Source organism: Uranotaenia lowii, chromosome 2, assembly GCF_029784155.1.
Source record: "Uranotaenia lowii strain MFRU-FL chromosome 2, ASM2978415v1, whole genome shotgun sequence".
NCBI classification, from domain to species: domain Eukaryota; kingdom Metazoa; phylum Arthropoda; class Insecta; order Diptera; family Culicidae; genus Uranotaenia; species Uranotaenia lowii.
The window spans coordinates 136,951,151-136,973,604 of record NC_073692.1 but is presented as its reverse complement, the minus strand read 5'-3'; the positions used below and the strand labels follow the sequence as shown (position 1 = coordinate 136,973,604).

The 22,454-nt window shown below is 36.9% G+C and overlaps 1 protein-coding gene across 8 annotated transcripts in view; it reads left to right on the top strand.

Moving 5' to 3' along the window:
- Positions 1-3,393: 3,393 nt before the first annotated feature.
- LOC129748707 (solute carrier organic anion transporter family member 4A1) overlaps positions 3,394-22,454 on the top strand; it is a 116,587-nt gene continuing 97,526 nt past the window's right edge. The window contains exons 1-2 of one of the 8 annotated variants that reach the window (XM_055743396.1): positions 3,394-3,510; positions 17,408-18,252. In XM_055743396.1, coding sequence (XP_055599371.1) covers positions 17,931-18,252 — 322 coding nt within the window. In that variant the 5' untranslated portion in view covers positions 3,394-3,510; positions 17,408-17,930. Of the gene's footprint in view, positions 3,699-17,345; positions 18,253-22,454 lie in introns of all 8 variants that reach the window. The other 7 variants (XM_055743394.1, XM_055743397.1, XM_055743395.1 and 4 more) reach the window with 7 other exon arrangements.

Below are 22,454 nucleotides of genomic sequence, written 5' to 3'. Positions count from 1 at the left end.
GGTTTTTGTTGTTGTTTTTGATAATGTCATCATTGTTAGGTTATAGATGAAAAACAAATTAATTCATTTATATTATTTATTAAAATGATCTTAAAAAATCATTCAGCCAAATACACAACTTGTACAAATTTATTTTTCACTGAACATAATGTTTTTAATTCCATTAAAACTCACTTTTTTCCGCTGACATCCGGATCTGCCTCCAGAGGGATTCCTCGGGGATCTGCCACAATCTTATCGTATTTTCCTGGAAAAAAAACCTTTCATGAGATTCAAGCAACTTAAATTTAATCATCATTCGTACTTACCATCATTGATAATGCTCTTCGGATAAATTTTGCAGGACATTTTATCCAACACCAAACGCTCACGCTCATCTTAAAGTCCCAGCTATCTAGGTAATACATACAGTGAAATATTATGTATTAACCATATATTTCATGGTTATCGCCATATTTACGGTAATTTCACAATATAACACAAATTTTACTTTTTGAAGGGATTGAGATTTTACATTGTTTTTCATTGTTAAGACGAAAACCTTTGTTATTACAATGTAGAACCATGGTCTTGGTCTGTTCGGGCTGTTTTTTCCTGCGGCATACATACTAAAACTTTTATATTCATATAATTATTTGCAAGTCAATGATCAAATAAAGTGAATTTGATTTCTATTTTTAAACGGTCAATTCAAAATACAAAAAATTAGTAAAAATACTGGAAAGCAAATGCACTTGGCATCGCTGGTAGCTTTCGATTTTATTCCTTCGTTTTCTATCACACCGATGGACGGCCAACATTTTTGTTCTATTTTTCGCGATAGAAAAATTCCCATCTGTGCTACAGCTGTCAAAATTTCTATCACTTTTTCCTAACACCATTGGACTTGCTCTTAGTGATAAAATAAACTTTTTTTCATTAATCAAGTCGAAGTGACATTGTGCATCATTCTGATTGTTTAATTGGATTCATCGGAGGAATGTGTACTAGAGTTAGAGAAAAAATGTATTTAGTGTCATTTCTCTCTTGAAGCATTTTTTTTTAGCAAATTTTACGGAAGAAGATAACTATAAAAGGTGTTAAACAATATAAAACTATTTTCAACATCTCTTCATCAGCATTTCTTTTCAAGTGGTTGAGCTATTTACTTTCACAATACAGTTTTTTGTAAGATTTTACAGATCAGTTCATATAGAAATAAGATAAAATCAGTATTGTAGCCTTCGTTTTAAGTTCAAATAGAAATTGTATAAATGTTCACGTTTGACAATGCTCCTGCAAATTTGAAAAAGGGGAAAGCAGGTTAAAGATTTTAAATGAGGATTTTGTAAAATAATGCCAAAACAAAAAAAAATGAATGGCACAAAAAATTATTTGCAACAAAATTGCATATTTTGCACAAAACCGATAAATCGAGTAAATTTTTAACCAAAATTTAAATTTAAAAAAAAAGAGAGATATAGCTCCCATTTTTCACATTCTGTTCTTTTGCTCTTTCTTTAATTGTTCGAAAATCGTTTGTTTTAATTTATAGAACACAGAGACTCGTTAAAACTCCTAGCTTTGACAGTTTTGGTTTTGTTCATATTATTTTATGAAAATATGATCAAACTTATTTTAAATTAAATACACGAAACTTCATCAATTCCCCCTTGGGGAGTTGGAAAAATCAAAAGGGAGAAGTGCGTTACTAAAGAAAAATTTGATATTTGTTCCGGCCTTAATGTTGGTAAATAAACAGTTAGCGATTAGCGCTTTAAGCTTAAAGCGATAACTCTTTTGGCACATTTAGCGTATTTAATTAGCGATCGCTAACTTTGTATGAGTTAGCGATTTGATTAGCGGCGCTAATTTTTCAGTTAGCGATGCCGAACACTGGTGATTAGTGATTAGTGAAGTTTGTTCCAATTCTAAATGAAGCAAGCTTTACAGGTTACACTTCGTGCGCAGGCTAAATATTCTCGACCGCAGTTGCTTGTGGAGTCCATAGTAGGCTCGATTTCTGCTGATCATTCTCCGCCGGATTTCACGGCTGGTGTCATTGTCTGTGGTCACCAGTTAGCCGAGATAGACAAAGTCTTCGACTATCTCCAGCTCGTCGCCGTCGATCGTAACCTTGTTATTACTGGACAAGCGGGCTCGGTCGGTCTTGGATCCGCAGGCCAGCATAAACATACTTTGTCTCGGACGTATTAATCCCAATACTTTCAGCTTCGCGTTTCAGTTTGCGGTAAATTCCTTTCACCGGCGCAGATGATCTGCCGACTATGAAAATGTCGTCGGCAAAGCAGATAACTTGACTGGATCTGTTGAAAACCGTGCCCCGCCCATCGCTCGTCGAATAACACCTTCTAGCGCCACGTTGAACATCATGCAGGATAGACCATCACCTTGTCGAAGCCCCCTGCGCGATTCGAATGAACTCGACAATTCACCCGAAATCCGCACACAGCACTGCGTTCCATCCATCGTCGCCTTGATCAGTCTGGTCAGCTTCCCCGAAAAGCCGTTCTCGTCCATGATTTTCCATAGCTCGTCACGGTCGGTCGTGTCGTATGCGACTTCGAAGTCGATGAATAGATGGTGCGTAGGAACTTGGTGTTCACGGCATTTTTGGAGGATTTGCCGTAATGTTTAGATCTGGTCCGTCGTTGACCGTTCCTCCATGAAGCCTGCCTGGTGACTTCCCACGAATCTGTTTGCTTGTGGCGTTAGGCGGAGGAGTAGTATTCGGGACAGCAGTTTGTAGGCGGCATTTAGGACAGTGACGTCGTCGACTGACGTCGATTATGTCCGAGAAGTGAAGGCTGTCTATCAAAACGTGGTCGATCTGTGTTTGCGTTTCTTACGGTAATCTCCAGGTGTATTTGTGTGAGAGGCGGTGCTGGTACGTACGGCCATTCATTTGGAGGCGGCGAAGAACTTTATGACACAAGATAAGACTCAAATAGCTTTTGGATTCTATAATCATGGGAGACGATGAAAGTATACGTCTTCACATTTTATTTATTATGTCTCGCGTCCAAATTAAAACGTAATTTTACTTTTAATAAAACGCATAGCTTTATCGGTTTCATTATAATCTCTCTGTGATTGCAATACTTACCCTCTGATCGTCCATCATCACGGAATGCACTCAATGGACCGCGGCACGTTGTCTTGAATGAATGAAACCATTCCGCGCGCCGCACAGCATAGACTTAGTAAGAGGTACGTGCACCTTTCGTGAATGTTGCCTCTCCTCCAGATTCAAAACTCAGACACACACTCTCCTCGCAGTCCTTCTATTCACCCACCCACAACAAACCGCACGCCCGAAGCTGAACGCGGGAACACGGAGGGAGTTTGTCATCATCCTCGCTGCCTCCGTGTCGTTCCAGTACAGTCTGAGTCTGAGTAGAAGCATCCCGTGGCGTGGCAGGAATAGTTCCGATCAGTTTCCGTTTGGAATCGCTCGCGGTCGGTCGATGGTTCGGTGTTTTGATACTGTTGGCCAGTTCATTTGATGAAGTGAGGATATATGTGAAACCGTTGCTTCTAGTTGAAAGTTCTTAATCCCACGAGGAGTACCGCGCGCATGGTGGGTGGTTGATTAAAGTGATGCCGTGAGCACCTTCTTCAAGAATTTATGAATGAGTCTTTAGGTGAAAGAAAAGGCCTGCGACTGTGATAACGAGTTGCATCACTTATCACTTGCGGTTGGTTAATCTGCTACGCCAGCAGGAGACGTCACGACACGACATTATTCTTGCGGCGGTGGCCAAGTGCATTCGGGTTCAAGTGGAACGTTCTTGAGCGGGTCGACTAATTGTTATTGTTGTGAAGATGCAGTGCGGTGTTGATGATCATCGGCGTTTGTGTAGTCGACTTTTGTGATCGCATTCTAGATTAGCGAAACGGTTTCCGGATATGGGCTGGTGAAAAGAAGTTCGGTTGGTTTTTTTTATTCGCTTTGAAGCGTGAGAGTGATTTAATTCAGAGTAAAAATTTTAATTGACCGGAAAGACGGATTTGAAACCAGAACTACAATACCCTCATGTGATAGCGAGTCATCGGATGTGGTTCAAAAATTTAAATATTTAATAGAGTAACAGTGCAACCTAACTAAGTAGGGTCAACTGGGATTTGTCCGAGGAACCGTTGTGGGCGCTGCCATGAGCAGGAAAAGAAACAATTCGTTTTAATGTGATAATTTACTGTTAGAAAAAGCTGCCAGTTTTATTACACTAATTATGTCAGTGTGTTCAGATTAACCGTAATATTTAACGTTTTTCTAAAAAAAAAACACTTTTTCAAGATAAGAACACCTACGTTTCTATGGCAAAATTAGGTGAAGTGACGCACTTTGAAATCATGTCATTTTCCGTAAAGTAAAGCTGAAAATGATAAATCCAAATTTCTACACAAACCAGAAACCAGAAAAAAAAATTAGAATTAGAATTAAAGATTAGGCCTAGTCATATAACATCTAAAAATCTATAAAAAAAGTACAGTAAAATTAGGCTCACTTACCCTACTGTGATATTTTGACACCATTTTCTTAGTTAGAACCTTAAAATCAAATTATTTATCAACAATGTGCTTAAAAATGCAATGACATAATTAGGAACATTTTTTTTTTCAATTTGATTCTAATTTTGTTATCTATTGGAATCATAGCATGTTGTGACAAATCATCAAATCATCACATGAGTTTGACGCGTTTAACGTTTACAGACAAAATGTCTTATGATGGAAATGAACGCAAAAGATGAACACCGGTTTCAATGAGAGATTGTTGTTTTTCATAGGATATTCTTATGGGGAAAGAAAATTCCGCATACAATAAAAATAATTCAAGATTCAAGATTTTTCAAATCATCATATTTTTTGCTTTATTTATTTGAAATAATATGGCCGCAATCAGCAGCCCTTCGACACTCAGTTCCAAAAATGTTTTATTGCCGCCTCGGTCCTTTGACTTCGCGCTTCTTGCCGGTGAGCCAATCTGAAATGAAAATTTAAAAATAAAATGTATCTATTGAGTTTATCTATTGAGAAGTAATCTCATCATTCATTAAAATTAAACTTCAACGAAAACTTACCAATTAGAATATTAAAATCACGTTCACATTTAGTAAATTTACAATTGGTTATTGCTGCTGTGTGTTCATTATTTTTCCACAATGCCGTTTCTTCTATTTTTCATAAGAACATCGTATGAAAAGTGGAAGAATTTCATAAGCCTCTTATGAAAAACTATTTTATACTCTAAAAAGCGGTCCATAAGACGAATCTTATGATAATTATAATAAGAATTTGCCTGCGTGTATGAAAAACTATTTTACACTCTAAATAGCGGTTCATAAGACGCATCTTATGAAAGTTATACTAAGAATTTGCCTGAGTGTATTAGTAAGCCGCTGGCAAACAAAAGTGGCAGGTTCACGCAAAATGAATAGGTACGATTCGAAGGAAGAAATTAAGTTTTTGAGTTACACTGGATTCTATTTTTAAACGATTGTTGTGTTCGTGCAAAAAAAAGAAATCGTTTAAAAAAAAAGTTCAAAACAACCGGGCAAAATTCATCGCTCATTTCGAGTTAAGTAACCAACTTGGACTGTAAATCGATCATTTCCAACCAGGTAGACCATTCTGAGGTGATTTGAATTAAATCGGGAAGATCAAAGATTCGGTTTTCATTGATCTGTTTTGGGTTTTAAGCCACGATTGTTCCGGAACTTCCGCAGAGTCTCTACACACAAAAAAAAGCATAGTAAAATTACTAATTCCATGGTTTAAATGAACAACACGCAACCATATTTTTGAGTCAATAATGTTTTCTTCTTGATTTTACCATGCGCATAGTAGTTTTACTTTGTGTTTATTTTGGCTGCGCATAGTAATTTCGACTACGTTCATAGTAAAATTGTCAATGAAATCATGGGTTTGTTTTTCATTGTGCATAGTAAAATTGACATGTTTCATGATAAAACTATGATATTTTATGATATAAATGAGTACATATTGCTTGATTTGACAAACAAATTACCATGCACTATGGTATAACTTTATTGAAGTACGATAAAACTAAAACTCTTCGTGATTTCTCCGAGATCTATAGAAATAATTTATTTTAAAATTAATTACATTTTGATTTTTAAAATTACAAGTATCACAAAACTTTACTCTATATTCAAAACACAAAACAATGGTCTGCTTAGAACTGTCGTTATAGTCTCTGAAAAAAATTAAAAAAACAAAAATTAGTTAATGAGCAGATCGAATTTGGTAAATGTTCTACTTACGCTGGAATCGATTTGGATGTATTGGCAGTCATCTTGAGGCCAACGATCCAGAAAGGGGGCAAGGTTAATATACCGACAATTTTCCGTGCTGGTTAGAAGGGAGGTCCCCATGGCCGGGGAATTCGGGATGCATCGATGGAACAACTTAAAATAAAATCAAAAGAAAGATCGGAAAAAACGGATCTGAGTAATGCGCAATCGACGAAAAAACCACAATATTACTTACCTGAGAGATTGCGACCCGACGAAACTGCTGATTCTATTTGACACACCCAGTGCGCCGGTCACCTGGTTGGTTGGAACAGCAATCACCACATTTACGTACCCGCGAAACATTTTTTTCCGGATTCCGAAAATCTTGACCGGCTGAAACAAACACTCAAACCAAGCACATAGGTAAAATTACTATGAATTTTAATGGGCATAGTATTTTCGACAACACAAATGACGATGTTTCAACATTACCATGAGCATAGTTATTTCAAGAACATGAATTGTGAGATATCAACATATCATGCTCATGGTAATTTAGACACGAGGAAATTACTATGAGCTGTCAAAGATCGCATAGTAAAAATACAATGTCGTAGTAGTATCGCCCAGATTTTTGGTATAAAATACTAAATCAAGGTCGAAAATACTAAATGATGGATATAGTAAAATTATCATGACTCTGTATTTGAAAAACCCATGCAATTTTTTCCGTGTAAGTGGCCATTCCGGCCCATGTTTCTGTCGAGAAGCAACGTCCGAACCAATTTACCACCCAAGAGTGGTTTGGCGAAAAGCGGGAATGTCTAGAACCTGTTTTTGACATGTTCGAAAATCGTCTTATTTCGAGAAAATCGTTTAAAAAATCGTTCAAAATAAAACCGTGTAAAATAAGATCGTTTAAAAAAGAATCCAGTGTATTTTATGAAAACTATCGAAAGGTTTTTAGCACATTTTTTAAAAGCCGGTACATTTGTTTATTTGTTTGCAAATTTGTTGTCTAATTTCGAGTGAGGTTCTTTGAAATAACGAGCATTCTGTACAGGATATGACCGTTTCCTGAGTAAGTAGAAGAATTATTTAAATTCCACAACGAAAACACTTAGCTTCATCATCTGGATTCACTATTCGAAAAAAAAGACCCGATTACTTAAAAATTACCGATTACCGTTAAATGTGCCTTTCAGACATAATGATCAGTTTTTGAATTTTGTTCTGCTTGTTTCCGCGCTGCAACTCAAACAAACATTGGGGGTTATTCTGCGAGTCGAGTGACGTGACTCACAAAATATCACTTCTTCATCCTGACTCCAGGAAATGTTTCAGAGAAGAAACGTTAGTTCGAATGAGCTCCAAAAATCGATCCCAGGACTTTTGAGCTGAAACTTCTAGCCTAGAGTGGTTTCTGGAGTCGGCACAACGATGTGAATTATGCACATCACGTAACGTGACTCTCGGAATAAGGCCAATTCTTATAATTGTTCACATTTGGAATACCTATACTTGTTAGTACTTTTTTAGAGAAAATGCGCATTCATTTAAGCTTAAAACAACATTTTAACTGAAATTGGCTTTTTCCGCATATAAAAACCTTTGGATGTACAGTTGCGTTCAAAAAAGAATGAAATCGCGTGAAGCTGCGCACCAAATTCCAACTTTGACAAGTTGCCATTTCTCTTTCGGTTGATATTTTTTCATGAAATTTTCACACAATTTAGTTCAACTATCCAACCAACGCTCTACAAAATTTGAAGTCTTCACAATAACTGGAAACAAAGATACAGCTATTCCCGTAAAAAAGAGAAATTTGGAACTGCTTCACTAAATTTTCTGTATCTTTGACAATTTTCATTGAAAATTCTTGAAATTTGAATTAAAGATGTAGAAATGTTTGATCTTGTACCAGGCCAAGATGCGTCAAAATCGATAAACGTGATCAAAAATGATGCCGGGTAGAAAATCAGGTTCATTTTCGCCCAACATACGATTTCATTCTTTTTTGGGCGGATGTTTGTGTGGAAAACATCGTCCTTTATGTATTCTTGGTTTTTGCTTTAACAAAATCAAAATTTATCACAAAGAATGTTGATAATTGATAAAAACTTCATTCGTGCTTTGTTTCGGAAGGGAAAATGTTTCAACAGAGTTCAAGATAAGAAGAACAGAGTTTCAGAAATGACCTGCTAATTATTCCGATAATCAAATTTGATACACAATTAAAGCGAGTATTCTATCCGCTCTTGTGCTTCAATACCAGCTATGTTGGAACAATTTCTATTTCTAAATAAAGCACGAATAAAGATTCTATCAACTTACAACCTTCTTAGTAATAAATTTTAATTTTGTGAAAGAAAAAACCAAGAATACATGGATTACGATGTTTTCCATACAAACATCCGTCCAAAAAAGAATGAAATCGTATGTTGGGCGATAATGAACCTGATTTTCTACCCGGCACCATTTTTGATCACGTTCAATGATTTTGACAAAACTTGGCCTGGTATTAGAACAAACATTTTTACATCTTTGGACCAAATTTCAAGATTTTTCAATGAAAATTGTCGAAAATACAGCAAATTAAGTGAAGCAGTTCCAAATTTCCTTTTTTTACGGGAATAGCTGTATCTTTGTTTCCAGTTTTTGTAAAGACTTCAAATTTCGCAGAGTGTTAGTTGGATAGTTGAACTAGATTATGTGAAATTTTCATGAAAAAATATCCACCGAGAGAGAAATGGCAGCTTGTCAAAGTTTAAAGTTGGTGCGCAGCTTTACGCGATTTCATTCTTTTTTGAACGCAACTGTATGTGTAGCAAGAGCCCTATAACAAATGAACTAAAAATATTCCGTTCACTAAAGTTTAATTTTTTGAAAAAGTTCTACAAGCGGGAATCAGGAAAATGGTGTGAAAATGTCGTGGTACTAGGATTGTTCGATCTTCATGAAAAGATCGATCCCCAAGATCCAAAGCTTGAAGATCGATATCCGATTAATCGATCTTTTACATTTGTGACACGAGGGAACTACTTTTTATAAAAAATATGCAAAAAGACACATAATTTCGGAGTTGTGTAATCCTTCTACATATGGAAGAAAAAAGTGGGGGAGGTAGTAATTTGGCTCCGACCGCTAAACGTAGAATTACGCAATTGTTTTTTGTCAATGTATAGAATAACAGAACTTATAGTGCATTTTTGAAATGACCAACATATGAGTGTCAAAATGGCAATATGACGTGACAATTTTCAATCATTTAACAGAATTTAACCATGTGACCCGCCTACCGCCCTACCGCCAGAAATAATCTGAGCATGCAGTACATGTGACATAATCGGATCATGCAACATAATCAGATCATGTAACATAATTCGACCAGGTGACCTAATTCAACTATGCAATAAAATCGACCATCTGAGATAATCCGACCATGCAACATAATCGACCATGTGGCACAATCTGATTATGCAATATAATCAACCATGTGACAATATCCGATCATGCAGTTAAATCGAAGATGTGACATTATCTGATCATGCAACATTTTCGACCATGCAACATATTTTTATTTTGACCATGTGACAAAATCCGACCATGCTACATAACTCGATCATGCAACATAATCCGACCATGTGACAAAATCCAACCATTCAACATAATCGAATCATGCAACATAATCGAACCATGTGACATAATCCGATCCTGTGACATAATCGACCATGCAACAAATATGTGACATAATCCGACCATGTGACATAATCGGACCATGTGACATGCAAGATGCAAGATAACCAGACCATGTGACATAACCCGATTATGTAACAAAATCGGACCATGTGACATAATCCAACCATGCAACATTATCGACCATGTGAAATAATCCGACCATGAACATAATCGACCATGTGACATAATTCGATCATGCAACAAAATCGACCATGTGACATAATCAAATCATGCAACATAATCCGACAATGCAACATAATCGGACCATGCAACATAATCGGACCATGTGACAGAATCTGATCATGCAACATAATCCGACCATGCGACAAAATCGGACCATTTGATATAATCCGACCATTCAACAAAATCGGACCATGTGACATAATCCGACCATGCAACATAATCGGATCATGCAACATAATCAGACCATGTGACATAATTGCCCATGCAACAGAAATAGACCATGTGACATAATCCGACCATGCAACATAATCCGACCATGTGACGAAATCCAACCATACAGCATAATGGGACCATGTGACATAATCGACCATGTGACATAATCCGACCATGCAACATAATCGGACCATGTGACATAATCCGACCATGTGACAAAATTAAACTATACAGCAGAATCAGACCATGTGACATAATCGCCCATGCAACATTATCGACCATAAGACATAAATCGATCATGCAAAATAATCGGACCATGTGACATAATCCGATCATGCAACATAATCCGACCATGAGACATAATCCGATCATGCAACATCATCGAACTATATGACAATCGATCATGCAACATAAATGGACCCTGTGCCATAATCCGACCATGCAACATTATCGCTCATGTGACATAAATCGATCATGCAACATAATCGAATCATGCAACATAATGGGACCATGTGACATAATCCGATCATGCAACATAATCCGACCATGAGACATAATCCGATCATGCAACATAATCGGACCATGCAACATAAATAGACCCTGTGCCAAAATCTGACCATGCAACATTATCAACCACGTGACATAAATCAATCATGCAACATAATCGAATCATGCAACATAATCGAATCATGCAACATAATCCAACCATGCAACATAACCCGACCATGTAACAAAATCTATCTATGCAACATAATCTCCCATGCAACATAAATTGACCATGTGACATAATCGGACCATGTGACATAATTTGACCATGTAACATAATCCGACCATGCTACATAATCCGACCATGTGACGAATTCTAACCATGCAACATAATCGTACCATGTGACATAATCGACCATGCAACATAATCGGACCATGTGACAAAATTAAACCATGCGACATAATCGGATCATGTGACATAATCGCTCATGCAACATTATCGACCATGTGACATAAATCGATCATGCAACATAATCGGACCAGGTGACATAATCCGACCATGAGACATAATCCGATCATGCAACATAATCGGACTATGTGACATAATCGCCCATGCAACTTAAATGGACCCTGTGACATAATCTGACCATGCAACATTATCGACCATGTGACATAAATCGATCATGCAACGTAATCGCACCATGTGACATAATCGCCCATGCAACATAAATGGACAATGTGACATAATCCGACCATGCAACATAATCCAACCATGCAGCATAATTGATCATGTGACATAATCGGACCATGTGACATAATCCGACTATGCAACATTATCGACCATGTGACATAAATCGATCACGCAACATAATCGGACCATGTGACACAATCCGGCCATGCAATATAAATCGACCATGTGACGAAATCTAACCATGCAACATAATCGGACAATGTGACATAATCGACCATGTGACATAATCCGACCATGCAACATAATCCGACCATGCAACATAATCCGACCATGTGACGAAATCCAACCATCGACATGTGACCATGCAACGCCACTTGCGATGACCTGTAGGATACCTGCCACTGCCACTGGAGTCCTCCGCCACTGAACGCCTCCGCCGCTGGCTGTCTACGCTGGTGTGGTGGCCGTCATCGCTGCTCACCGTCATCGCTGCTCACCGTCATCGTCGCTCACTGGTCCACGGTTGCCACTGAACTACTGCAAATCGATATCTGAGTCGGATTACCACTGGTGGGGTCCACACTCAGATCGAAGCGCAGCAACGGTCTGTTCAGCTTGACGGCAAACAGAGAAAGAAACCGAGTCGACTGACGGGCAGCGTTGCCACATTTAAATCTGTATTTTCAAGGCAAAAAATCTTTTTAATCTGTATAAAATCTCAAAAATCTGTATTAAAATCTGTATTCAAAATTTCGATTCCGGATACTAACATTGCACTATGGCGACCTGTTTTATAATGCGTGGCGCTCTAATCTAGTTGCCCTCTTCATTATTGCGAACTGCGATATTTGTGCGATCTTTCAAATCAGTGTTAATCCTGTGATTTTGCTACATGCAATCCGCTTTTTGGTTTGTTTGTACAAATGAATGCGACTTCGAAACATTACACGAAATTCAATTTCCAGTACAACGAACAAAATACATATCCGCTACCGCTACATGTAAAAAATAAGGTCACGCCAACTTTAAAGTGGATATGTTTCATAAAATGCAACGATCTTTGTCCAACCCGGGTTTAACAATCAGATGGGATTTGAAAATTGTGTCAATTGTCTCTGATCAGTTTCTGTATTTAGTTGTAATAGCTGTATACTGCAAGAAAAATATTCACAGCAGCTGAAGTAACTCAATGATATTTAACAGGTGCCATTAAAAGTTACATTTCGTGTAATGCTGCCCGAATAGAAAAACATCGTGAAAAGATCATGAATTTCATTTTCACGCTACCATGAATGTAATGGTCGAAACTATGCGAATCATGGTATATGGAACCATGAATATACTGTCAAATTCATAGTTTTCGACAGTGAAGTTCATAGTTTTGGCAAAATTTACCATGAAAAAAGGGGGTCGTTAAGCAACTTAACAATGAAAAAAACTACTTTTTTCCATACGTTTTGAAACACAAAACGTTGAAGTTAATGATCATTACAGCTTCCAATTTTTCTTAAGGAAACTGTGAAATTCATTGTTTTATGTTGAATTTATATCGTTCTGCCGATGGTGAACATCAAGGTTAGTTCATAATTTATAATAATTTCTGGACCGTGAAATTTCATGGTATGAATTATTGTTTTTAGTTGTTTTTTCTATTCAATTTATATTTCCAATTAAAATTAAAAAAAAAAACTATTCCGTTTCTTTGCATCATTTTTTATTCATGTTTTTAGTTTTGATAAAAAATAGTCTAGTCACTTTTTACCTACTGTAAAGAACTAACTTCAATCTTCAACACCGGCGGCTCTTCTTCTCCAGAACCTGGGATATGGCTAGATTCCTGCTCACAAGTCCACCAGACCACCAATCCGTGCGATACGGGTTTGCGTCGGATGCTTGACCTGCCCACGTCAGCCAAATTGTATGCGGGCCTCACCTAAAGCTGGAGCTGGGGAAGTTTGCCGTCGCAGGTTCTGGAATGAATGAAATTTTTATCATCATTTGTAGTCGATGAACATAATAATAAAAGTACTTACCATCATCACTGCAGTTGAAGGCATCCTCTGCCTATCCGAATCCCGCAAGGTAGATTTCGGAACTTTTCCAGATAAACTGATTTCAGCCGCGAAAATCACGAATAAACAATTATTCGTAAAAGTTTGAGCGCGAAAAATTTTCTCTACACGGAAATCTTTTAATATGCAAAAGTGCAGAAATTAATCAATTTTCGTATGGTTTGGATTTTCATTTTACCTTGAAATACATTGTAACAATAAAAATCACAAGAAAAAAACTGTGCAACCATGCTTTTGATAGAAATGTCAACTATGAAAGATTTTGAAATAACAATAAACTTAATGGTGACTTTCCAAATTATGGTAGTTTCAAGATTAAAATCGGTTGATAAATATTTAGTTATTACGATGAAGTTTATTGTTAAATTGAAAATTATTGTTTCGTTATACTAAGACCATGGTCTTGGCTATTCGGGTGATCTTGGTATATGATTTTCGAACACAGGTTTGAAAACTGTTTTCTAACCCTTGCATTGATGCAGTTCCGAACTATAAATCTGAAAGATTTTTCTCATTTGTGAGCATGACAATTGATGGCTTGAACGTAATCATCAAAGGAGATTATTCTAGAATCTAGATTAACTCGAAGCATAATCAAAATATCATAGAAATTTTTTCATTTGCTGAAAATCTGTATAAAATCTGTATAAATTTCCAATTATCTGTAATCTGTATATACAGATTCTTGGTTTGAAAATTTAAAAAAAATCTGTATGTTCACTGAAAAATCTGTATATGTGGTAACGCTGCTGACGGGCCCTTTGTTTTATACCTTTCGTAGGTAGGGAAAAACAAAACCCATCAAAGCAGGCGTTGGTGATGACGTCATAATCCTTTAGATAGGATGTCTGTGAGATGGAAAGTTTTCGTGACGCGAGATCTGTTCGCAAATTTCAATTTGCCCCCCTATAGTGTTGCCGTAAGACGTAATTCTACGTCAAAATATTCCAAGCGCTTTTATGTAAGGTGAATCGGAGTTAGTGGAGTTTGTTTACTTTCGATTTTTAACTAAATATGATTTTCAATTCCCATTTTTTCGTGAACTAGCTGGCTTTTGAAGACAAATTCTACATTGAAACAATCCTTACATTTGGAATAACAAGTTAACCCTTTAGTGCATGAGTGGCCAAGATTCTCACTAAAATAGTGTTTATTATGAATCTAGCGAAGAGAAATCAAAATTTATTTATCAAAATTTCTCATCATGGATCCGCTGGGGGCTGTTGCGTACTTAAAAAGAAAAAATAGATAACATACATTCGAGAGTCTTGAACAGAAAAAAACCGTGTGGACCACGGACCATGAGGTTTTTGATTCCTAACTACCCCGAAATGTATGCAATCATGGCCACCCATGCTTTAGTGCATAGTGTTGTTTTAAAATAACACTAATCAAAATCCACATACCTCGGGTACGCTTTGATCTTTTTAAGTAATGTATTGACAAGAAATATTCTAGAGATTAAAAAACTATCTCATGGTATTTTTATCAAGATATTTTAATGTCTATAAAATATATCAAACAAAGTTTGCGGCAAAATTTCAAAAATTAATTTTTTTTAAATTTTTTTGAAAAAAAGTAGTTTTTGGAAAATTGCTGTTATTTCTTGAGATTTGCAAATTCTAGCAATTTTTTTAATCTCAATGAATCAAAAACACCTTCCTGCACCCTAAATTTGCCAAATCGTATTGAAATGAATTAAAAATTTCGAAAATTATGTTTTAACTGACCATGAATGCTAAATGAAAAAAAAAATCGCCTCGACCAGGAATCGAACCCGAGTTTCCTGATTAACTTTCGACACCTTATCAATAGGCTGAATCGTCAGATGTAAACTAGTCAAGCTGTAGCTAAGTTAACTTCATCGTGTTGAATTCGCTGCTAGATTCTACGGCAGAAAACGCTCATCGTGCCCCGATTGATGGTGCTTATACTGCCCCAGAGGGAGGGTTCTCATTATGCCCCTGTAGTGACTGTTTTCAGCTTTCGTTAAAAAAATTTAAAATGTATTTTTAAACGTTTTTATCTACTTTTCAAGTTTCAGCCTGTAAAGATATAGACTTTATAGTGTCTGAACAGGAAACAATATGTAACTCACATATTATAGCTGTTTTCTATGGTTAAATAAGCGTCCTTATAGTGGCCATTATGTCCTTTTTTCCCCTAAATTAGAAAAAAAGATATCGAATTTGAACTAAGGTATCACAAAATTATATGTCCATGACTCATGGGCCAAAACAAAAAGCGGCTCACCTACCCTTTCTATTTCCTGCATTTAAGTTTTTGTATGTAAATGGTGGAGTAGGCGAGGACTCGTTTCGAACGCACGTGTTTTTTTTCTGCCTGGATTGCAAATTTAGGAAGATCGTGTTTTTTATGTGAAAATGATGAGTAAATTATCGGAATATAATGTTTCGAATAATCGGGGAAAGATAGTTATAGTCGTGCTTTTCAACTCTACCGAGAAAAGATGTTCTTTAGTTAGTTTTAGGCTGCGTTGTTAAATCATCAGATATTGGGATAACCAAAATTTTACCTAATTTACATGTTTTAATGCAGAAATTATTATGAAGGGTTCGACAAATGACGGTGAGAAATGTTATGAAAGCTCTTATTTCAAACGTATTGGTGCTGTGGTACTCTGAAATCGATAAACCAATCCGATCTGCAATAACTTGTAAGACATCTAAGTTAAGGTCAAAACAAATTTGCATATTTTTTTCGACGGTCGAACTATTTGGTGAAAATCATCAAAAAATGATGAAACTTTGGTTAATGTTATAAAGAAGTTAGTCTTCAAAAGGACAAACAACTGATTTCACTAATCCAAACTAAAATCAGGGGTCGTCCATGTTAACTATTCACTGTTAATGCGATATTGTCGTTATTATGCATCGGATTCGGACGAAAATTGGTACACGAGAGTTATTGGAGATGGGCAATGGATTTCAGGTATTAAATTCAGTGTAAGGAGCCGGCAAAGGGGGGCGTCCATATAAACCCTTCAATATTTTTGCAATACCGTCGTTATTATTATTATACAATGGATTGCTTTGGAAATTTGCACACGGGAGTTTTTAGGGAACGGAAAATCGATTTCAGATATCAAAGATTGTAAAAGAGGCCACCTAAAGGGGTTTAACTTTTTGGCAATAATAGCGTTTTTATGCAATGATTTAGTCGAAATTTAAACACGTGGTTTTTTGGCACGGTGAATTGATTTCTGATTTCAAATTTAGAAGCAGACGACAGACGAAGTGATCGTCCATTATTTTTGCAATTATTACTTAACAATGAATTCAGAAGTGCATCTGGAAAATGCTTGGCAATTGACTTTGAAAGCGAGACGGAGTTCGTTTGGAATCAGCTAGTATGTTATAAGATGGCTGAGATATGGCCGATCAAAATGTTCATGTTTTTGAGGGGGTGATCCCAAACTTTTGACCGGCAGTGTAAATACATTAAGTTTTTGAATGTGTAGATGGTAATATAAACACTTTTCAGCAATCAAAATCATTGTTCAACTTCATAAGTGTGGACTAAGATTTAGTATGACTCGCTACAAAAAAATCTCAGAATATGACAGGAGAACGGTTTCTTTTGGCTTTATGTTACTATTTGGAACTTTTGATACCTAGAATGAAATATTTCTTTTCGATATTGTTATAAGGAACTGCAGAATTTTGTCCACAATCACTCCAGTTGACCCTACCCCAGGAAGGCATAATATGTATAAGAAGACTTCTCTCTATTACTATTCGAAGCGCATAGAATTCATGCTGTGTGGCCGGCCAAAGTGTTTTCATTGTATCATGCTTATTGAGGATTTTGCATAATTTTACGTAAACTTTACATCGACATTGAGCCAAATTGGTGCTGCTGGTGGTTGCGAAAAGTGATAATTTAAATGAGACACTGCGACGCACGGTGACGGGCAAGGTAATTTATAATAATTGAAACATTTTCTTGTGCGGGCCCTTCTGCTTCTCTGATGCTTGGGTGCAGGTCTTCGGAACATGGATGCACCACTGCTTATTTCACGGAGGACGGAGGATTAAAACGTTCCACAACTAACTTCTCTGAGGGTTATTCTTTCGGTTTATCGTCTGGTGCAGTGTGATAATGAGGTGTTGACAGAATTTGAAACTTCTATCGCATATCTACGTCGCGTCGCCAAACATACCATAGACAAAATCGTACGCAGCAAGGAATTACATAAAAAATTCGGAACTCCGCCACACCTGATCGGAATCGTAAAATCGAAAGCGCAATCCACAGAAGGTACATATGTCTTCTACCAGTTTGGCGGGCATAGTGGAGAACGGCGGCCAGACATCGTCGCTGGCCACGACTCCGACAGCTGCGGCAGTGACCTTGACGGAATCGGCCTCCCGGATGACCGCAGTCACGACCACGACTGGCGGTGGCAGTATGGTTAGTGTTGAGGAGGCGGCGGCGGCGGCGGCCGATCGAAAAACTGACGGCGCATTGGAACATCCCGCCGATGTCTATCATTGTGGATGGTTTTCGTTTCGACCTCGATGGATTCAAACCTTTATGACTCCCAAATGGGCTCTGTTTTGGCTGTGCTGGGCGGGTGCTGTTCAGGGTAAGTTTGTCCACTAAGAATTTTAGTTACTTTCTGCGTTATGTACTAAACTACTGTTGTTTAACCAAGAACTGTACCTTTTTGATGCGATGTTTTAGAAATGTTTAAAGCTAGATTAAATAAGTTCATTGATTTATTTGCAAAACCTTATTTTGAAATGATTAAAAGAAAGTTACCTGCATCTGAGCGTGCAAATGCACCGATTTTGATCAATTAATTCGATGGCCTCCTGAAACCGATCTCAAACGGATCATATAACTTCATTTTATAGATTGATTCAATAACTGATCTGTGGAAAATTTCCGCTCAATAGGACTTGGTTCAGGCCAAAATCCAAAAATCGACTTACTGGGACTCTGTATCGTTTTTCGGAAATCCGGTTGCTTTATATAGAATGTTTGAAACTTGCCCAAGGCCGTGTGAAAGGGGGGGGGGGAGATTATGGGTTTAACGCCCCCCTCCTCCATGGAGATTTTTTCCAAGTAAAATTTTCAGATCAAGAAATGAATTTACAATAGTAACCGGAAATTTCTTGATCCCAAAAGGTGTTAAAAATTAATTGGAAACAAACGGGTTTGAAAATTGGCTTGCCTCCGGCGTAATTTAGTCCTAATTCACTCAAGGCCTAAGGCATTTCACTTTATGAAATTCTATAACCTTTACACATTTAAACTTATTTTTTGCTTGTGAGTTAAGAATTGAAATTTAATAAACCTATTGTATTGACACTCTTATCTTGAATACAATTTTATACATCAACAAGTTTTAAGCTCTGTGACAAGTGTTCAATACTCATAATAGTCAATACAATTAGCATAAAATCTTCAACCTAGCATCGTATACTTTATTACTAATCGTTTTATTTAAAAAAAAAAACAAATTTTTTTATTGTTCTTCTCAATGCTCAACTTCACATTCACATTGAAGGGTTTTGATAAATTATACGAGGCCACAAAATTCTCATTTTTCCAAGGTGCAAAGATTTTAAAACTTATTATCATAATTTTGGGTGCCATGTATCCAAATATGCAACTAGATTTTTTCTTATCAGTATTCTATTTTTGAAATAACTTTTGAAGATGAGTAAAGATCATCTAAGAAATTTCTGCATTTTTTCGACATAATTTTAAAAACTTAAAATAAAGGCTTTAAACCAATTTTCAAGCTTACGTAAGATTGCATATACTTTCAACTTCTACGAAAATAGTAATAGAACTTTACTATAAGTAAAATACGAGATTTTTAACGACTAAAAAAAACATTTTGAACCCAATTGAATTTTAGAATTTATTCGAAGCGAACATCAAATCGTTTTGCAGGATTTAACAAATTTGTTTAACGAAATAAAAACATTTTCAGACTTTCTTCAGTAATATCAGTCATATATACTAGTGATGATATGTTTACAAATTTTTAAAAACTGTAGGATCTAACTTTTTAGATCATTTTTCAGTATCTTCATAAAAAAATGATTAATTGAATGAAGTATAACAAACAAATTCAGATTCGTTTTAAATGTAGATTTGTTAGTTCATTAGTTATCAATGATTGATTTTACTTTAAACTCAACTCAACTTCATTTTGAAACTTATAACTAAGGTCCTTAATAAAAAAAAACTCATAAACATCATATTACACAACAAGAGGCGACATACAAAATCTGACAAAAGAAACAAGTTCAGGACGCCAAAATCTACCTTATTACTCTACCTAAACATACTCTCCAAAATGCTGTTTTCTTGAGTAACCAATCAAATGATTTGAATAAGTTTTTTAAACGGAACGATGTTTTTATTAAAAAATTTCCTTCTAAATTGTTAAAAAATTTACCTTTTTCATTTTTATATTTTGTTTAAATTCTCCAATAAATTTCATAGAACCCTTTGTCTTAGTTTTACCGCATGTTTTTTGCCATTCTTTTTTTTTTTTAATTTTTTTGTAATGTTTTTAATAAGTTTGTCTTTGTTTTTCACTCCTGAATTTTTGTGTTTTAAAAAAAATTCGGAATGCCTATAAAACGGATTGTTTGATAAATCAAACATAGTTTCTACATTTTGTCCTTTCTAGGCCTCAATGTTCAAATAAATGGAGACAAAATATTCAGAGCTTAACATTTTTAACTACATAGCCTGCGCTTTAAAAAAAATAATTAATTTTTTTTTTATTTTTAACCATCTTTCTTTAATTGATCATAATTTTTTTTTCACTCATCTTTGGAAAATTCGAATAATGATTCAATGTAGCAATTGCGCATTAAAATTTAGCTTCACCGCTAAATTTTAATGCTCAATGTTAACTAAATTAGTAGGTATATGCTTCTTGCATTTAATATTTACAATACTAAATTTATAAAATTTGGTAAAATGGATTCTGAGATGAAGAATTCCTAATTTTGGTGTTTTCGGCCTAAGGCTTCTTCACGGTATTTAATGTGGGCCCCTAGAAGACTCGAAACGACCGACGAATCGGAAGCAACTAATTATTTATTTTTTATTTACATAGTATTCCGTCTCACGACATAACTTGACGAACATAATTCCTAAAATTCACTCGGTTCATAGCAACCGTTCTCCAATTTCTCGGGCACCCCACGTTCGCCAGATCACGCTCCACTTGGTCTAACCACCTCGCTCGTTGCGCCCCTGCTCGTCTTGTTCCTACCGGATTCGTAGCGAACACCTGTTTTGCAGGACAGTCGTCCGGCATTCTCGCAACATGTCCAGCCCAGCGTATCCGGCCAGCTTGACGATCTTGATATCATGTTTTGGGCAACGGTCGTATTCACGCTCCAGCTGCGCGTAGAATTCGTCTTTGTCGCCACCGGTACTTCCGAGGTGAGGGCTGTGCACGTTGATGATGCTGATGTTGAAGAACCGGCCCTTGATTCTCAACCGGCACATTCGTGAGTTGATCGGCCACCACCCGATCACGCGCTTTTGCATCTTTCCCATCACTATAAAAGCTGTTCCAAGCTCGTGTGTGTTGCCGCAGCTCTGGTAGATGGCACGACCATCTGGATACGTTCGTACCGTGGAGCCCTTCCAGCATACCTCCTGCAGCGCTACGATGTCGAATTTGCGGCTCTTCAATTCGTTGGAGAGCACGTGGGTACTGCCCACAAAATTTAGAGATCGGCAGTTCCATGTTCCAAGTTTCCAATCGCTAGTCCCTTTTCGTCGCGTGGGTCTTTGCCGATTTCCATCCGAAATTTGTTGTTCGTTATTCGTTGCTTATGTTTTTTAGTAGTCACAGGCTCGCAAGGCCCGCAGCTAACCCCACTATCTCGCAGGAGGACCGTCGTGATGTTGCTGTTTTGGGTCCCGAACACCACCAGGACGTTGTTGCACTCCGCACGCCGCCCCTAACATGGAGAACAGACGCGTACGAAGCCCCCTAACTCATTCTGCATGCGACCAAAGCATCCACCGGGGTTGGGTACCCGATCTCCGCTAAGGTTGCTCGCACCCCAGCTAGTACCACGGGGAGGTAGAGAATCGGAGTTGCAGACAAGAGGTGATATGACCACTACCCGAAGGTTGGGTGTATGGGGTCTCGAGTTGCACATTGTCTACTTCACTAGCCAACTAATGATCTTGTTTTTCCAATTTGTTTACATTTTTTTCGACTTGCCGACATGATGGTCGCATTTCTTCGGAAATTTCATAAGTTGGAAAAGATCCATTCCATTTTGGCAAGGCATTATTGTGACTTTCCGAAGGCATTTTTTTCTTGTACCTGGGATGATTAATGGATTTTCTCTTAGAATTTTTGAATTTTTCATTCTTTAGATATACATAATTGGTAGATACCGGAAGAGAATGGCGGACAACATAGTGTATCTGAGAAGTACACCGAAACTTGTACAATGGTTCTGACGTGAGAATACTTCCTAGAATATTTACATTATTCTCCAAGTAACTCCACATAAACTGTAGATCTGATCCAGCTCGTAGAAGTCTATTCAACAGCAGGGATTTTGATTTTAGTATTGATGAATAAAGGTCTAGACCACCTCTTTCTTTTGGAAGGATCATTGCTTCAAAAGCCATTCGGTTCTAAGATTTGCCATGGCAAATAAATTTTCCAACTTGTGATATGATTTTTCCAGCAAACTTGTTGGGCAAAGGAATGGTAGATGCTACATACCAATGTTTTGTTTAAACTATAGTATTTTTCAGAATGTTCTTTTGGGTTAGATTCAG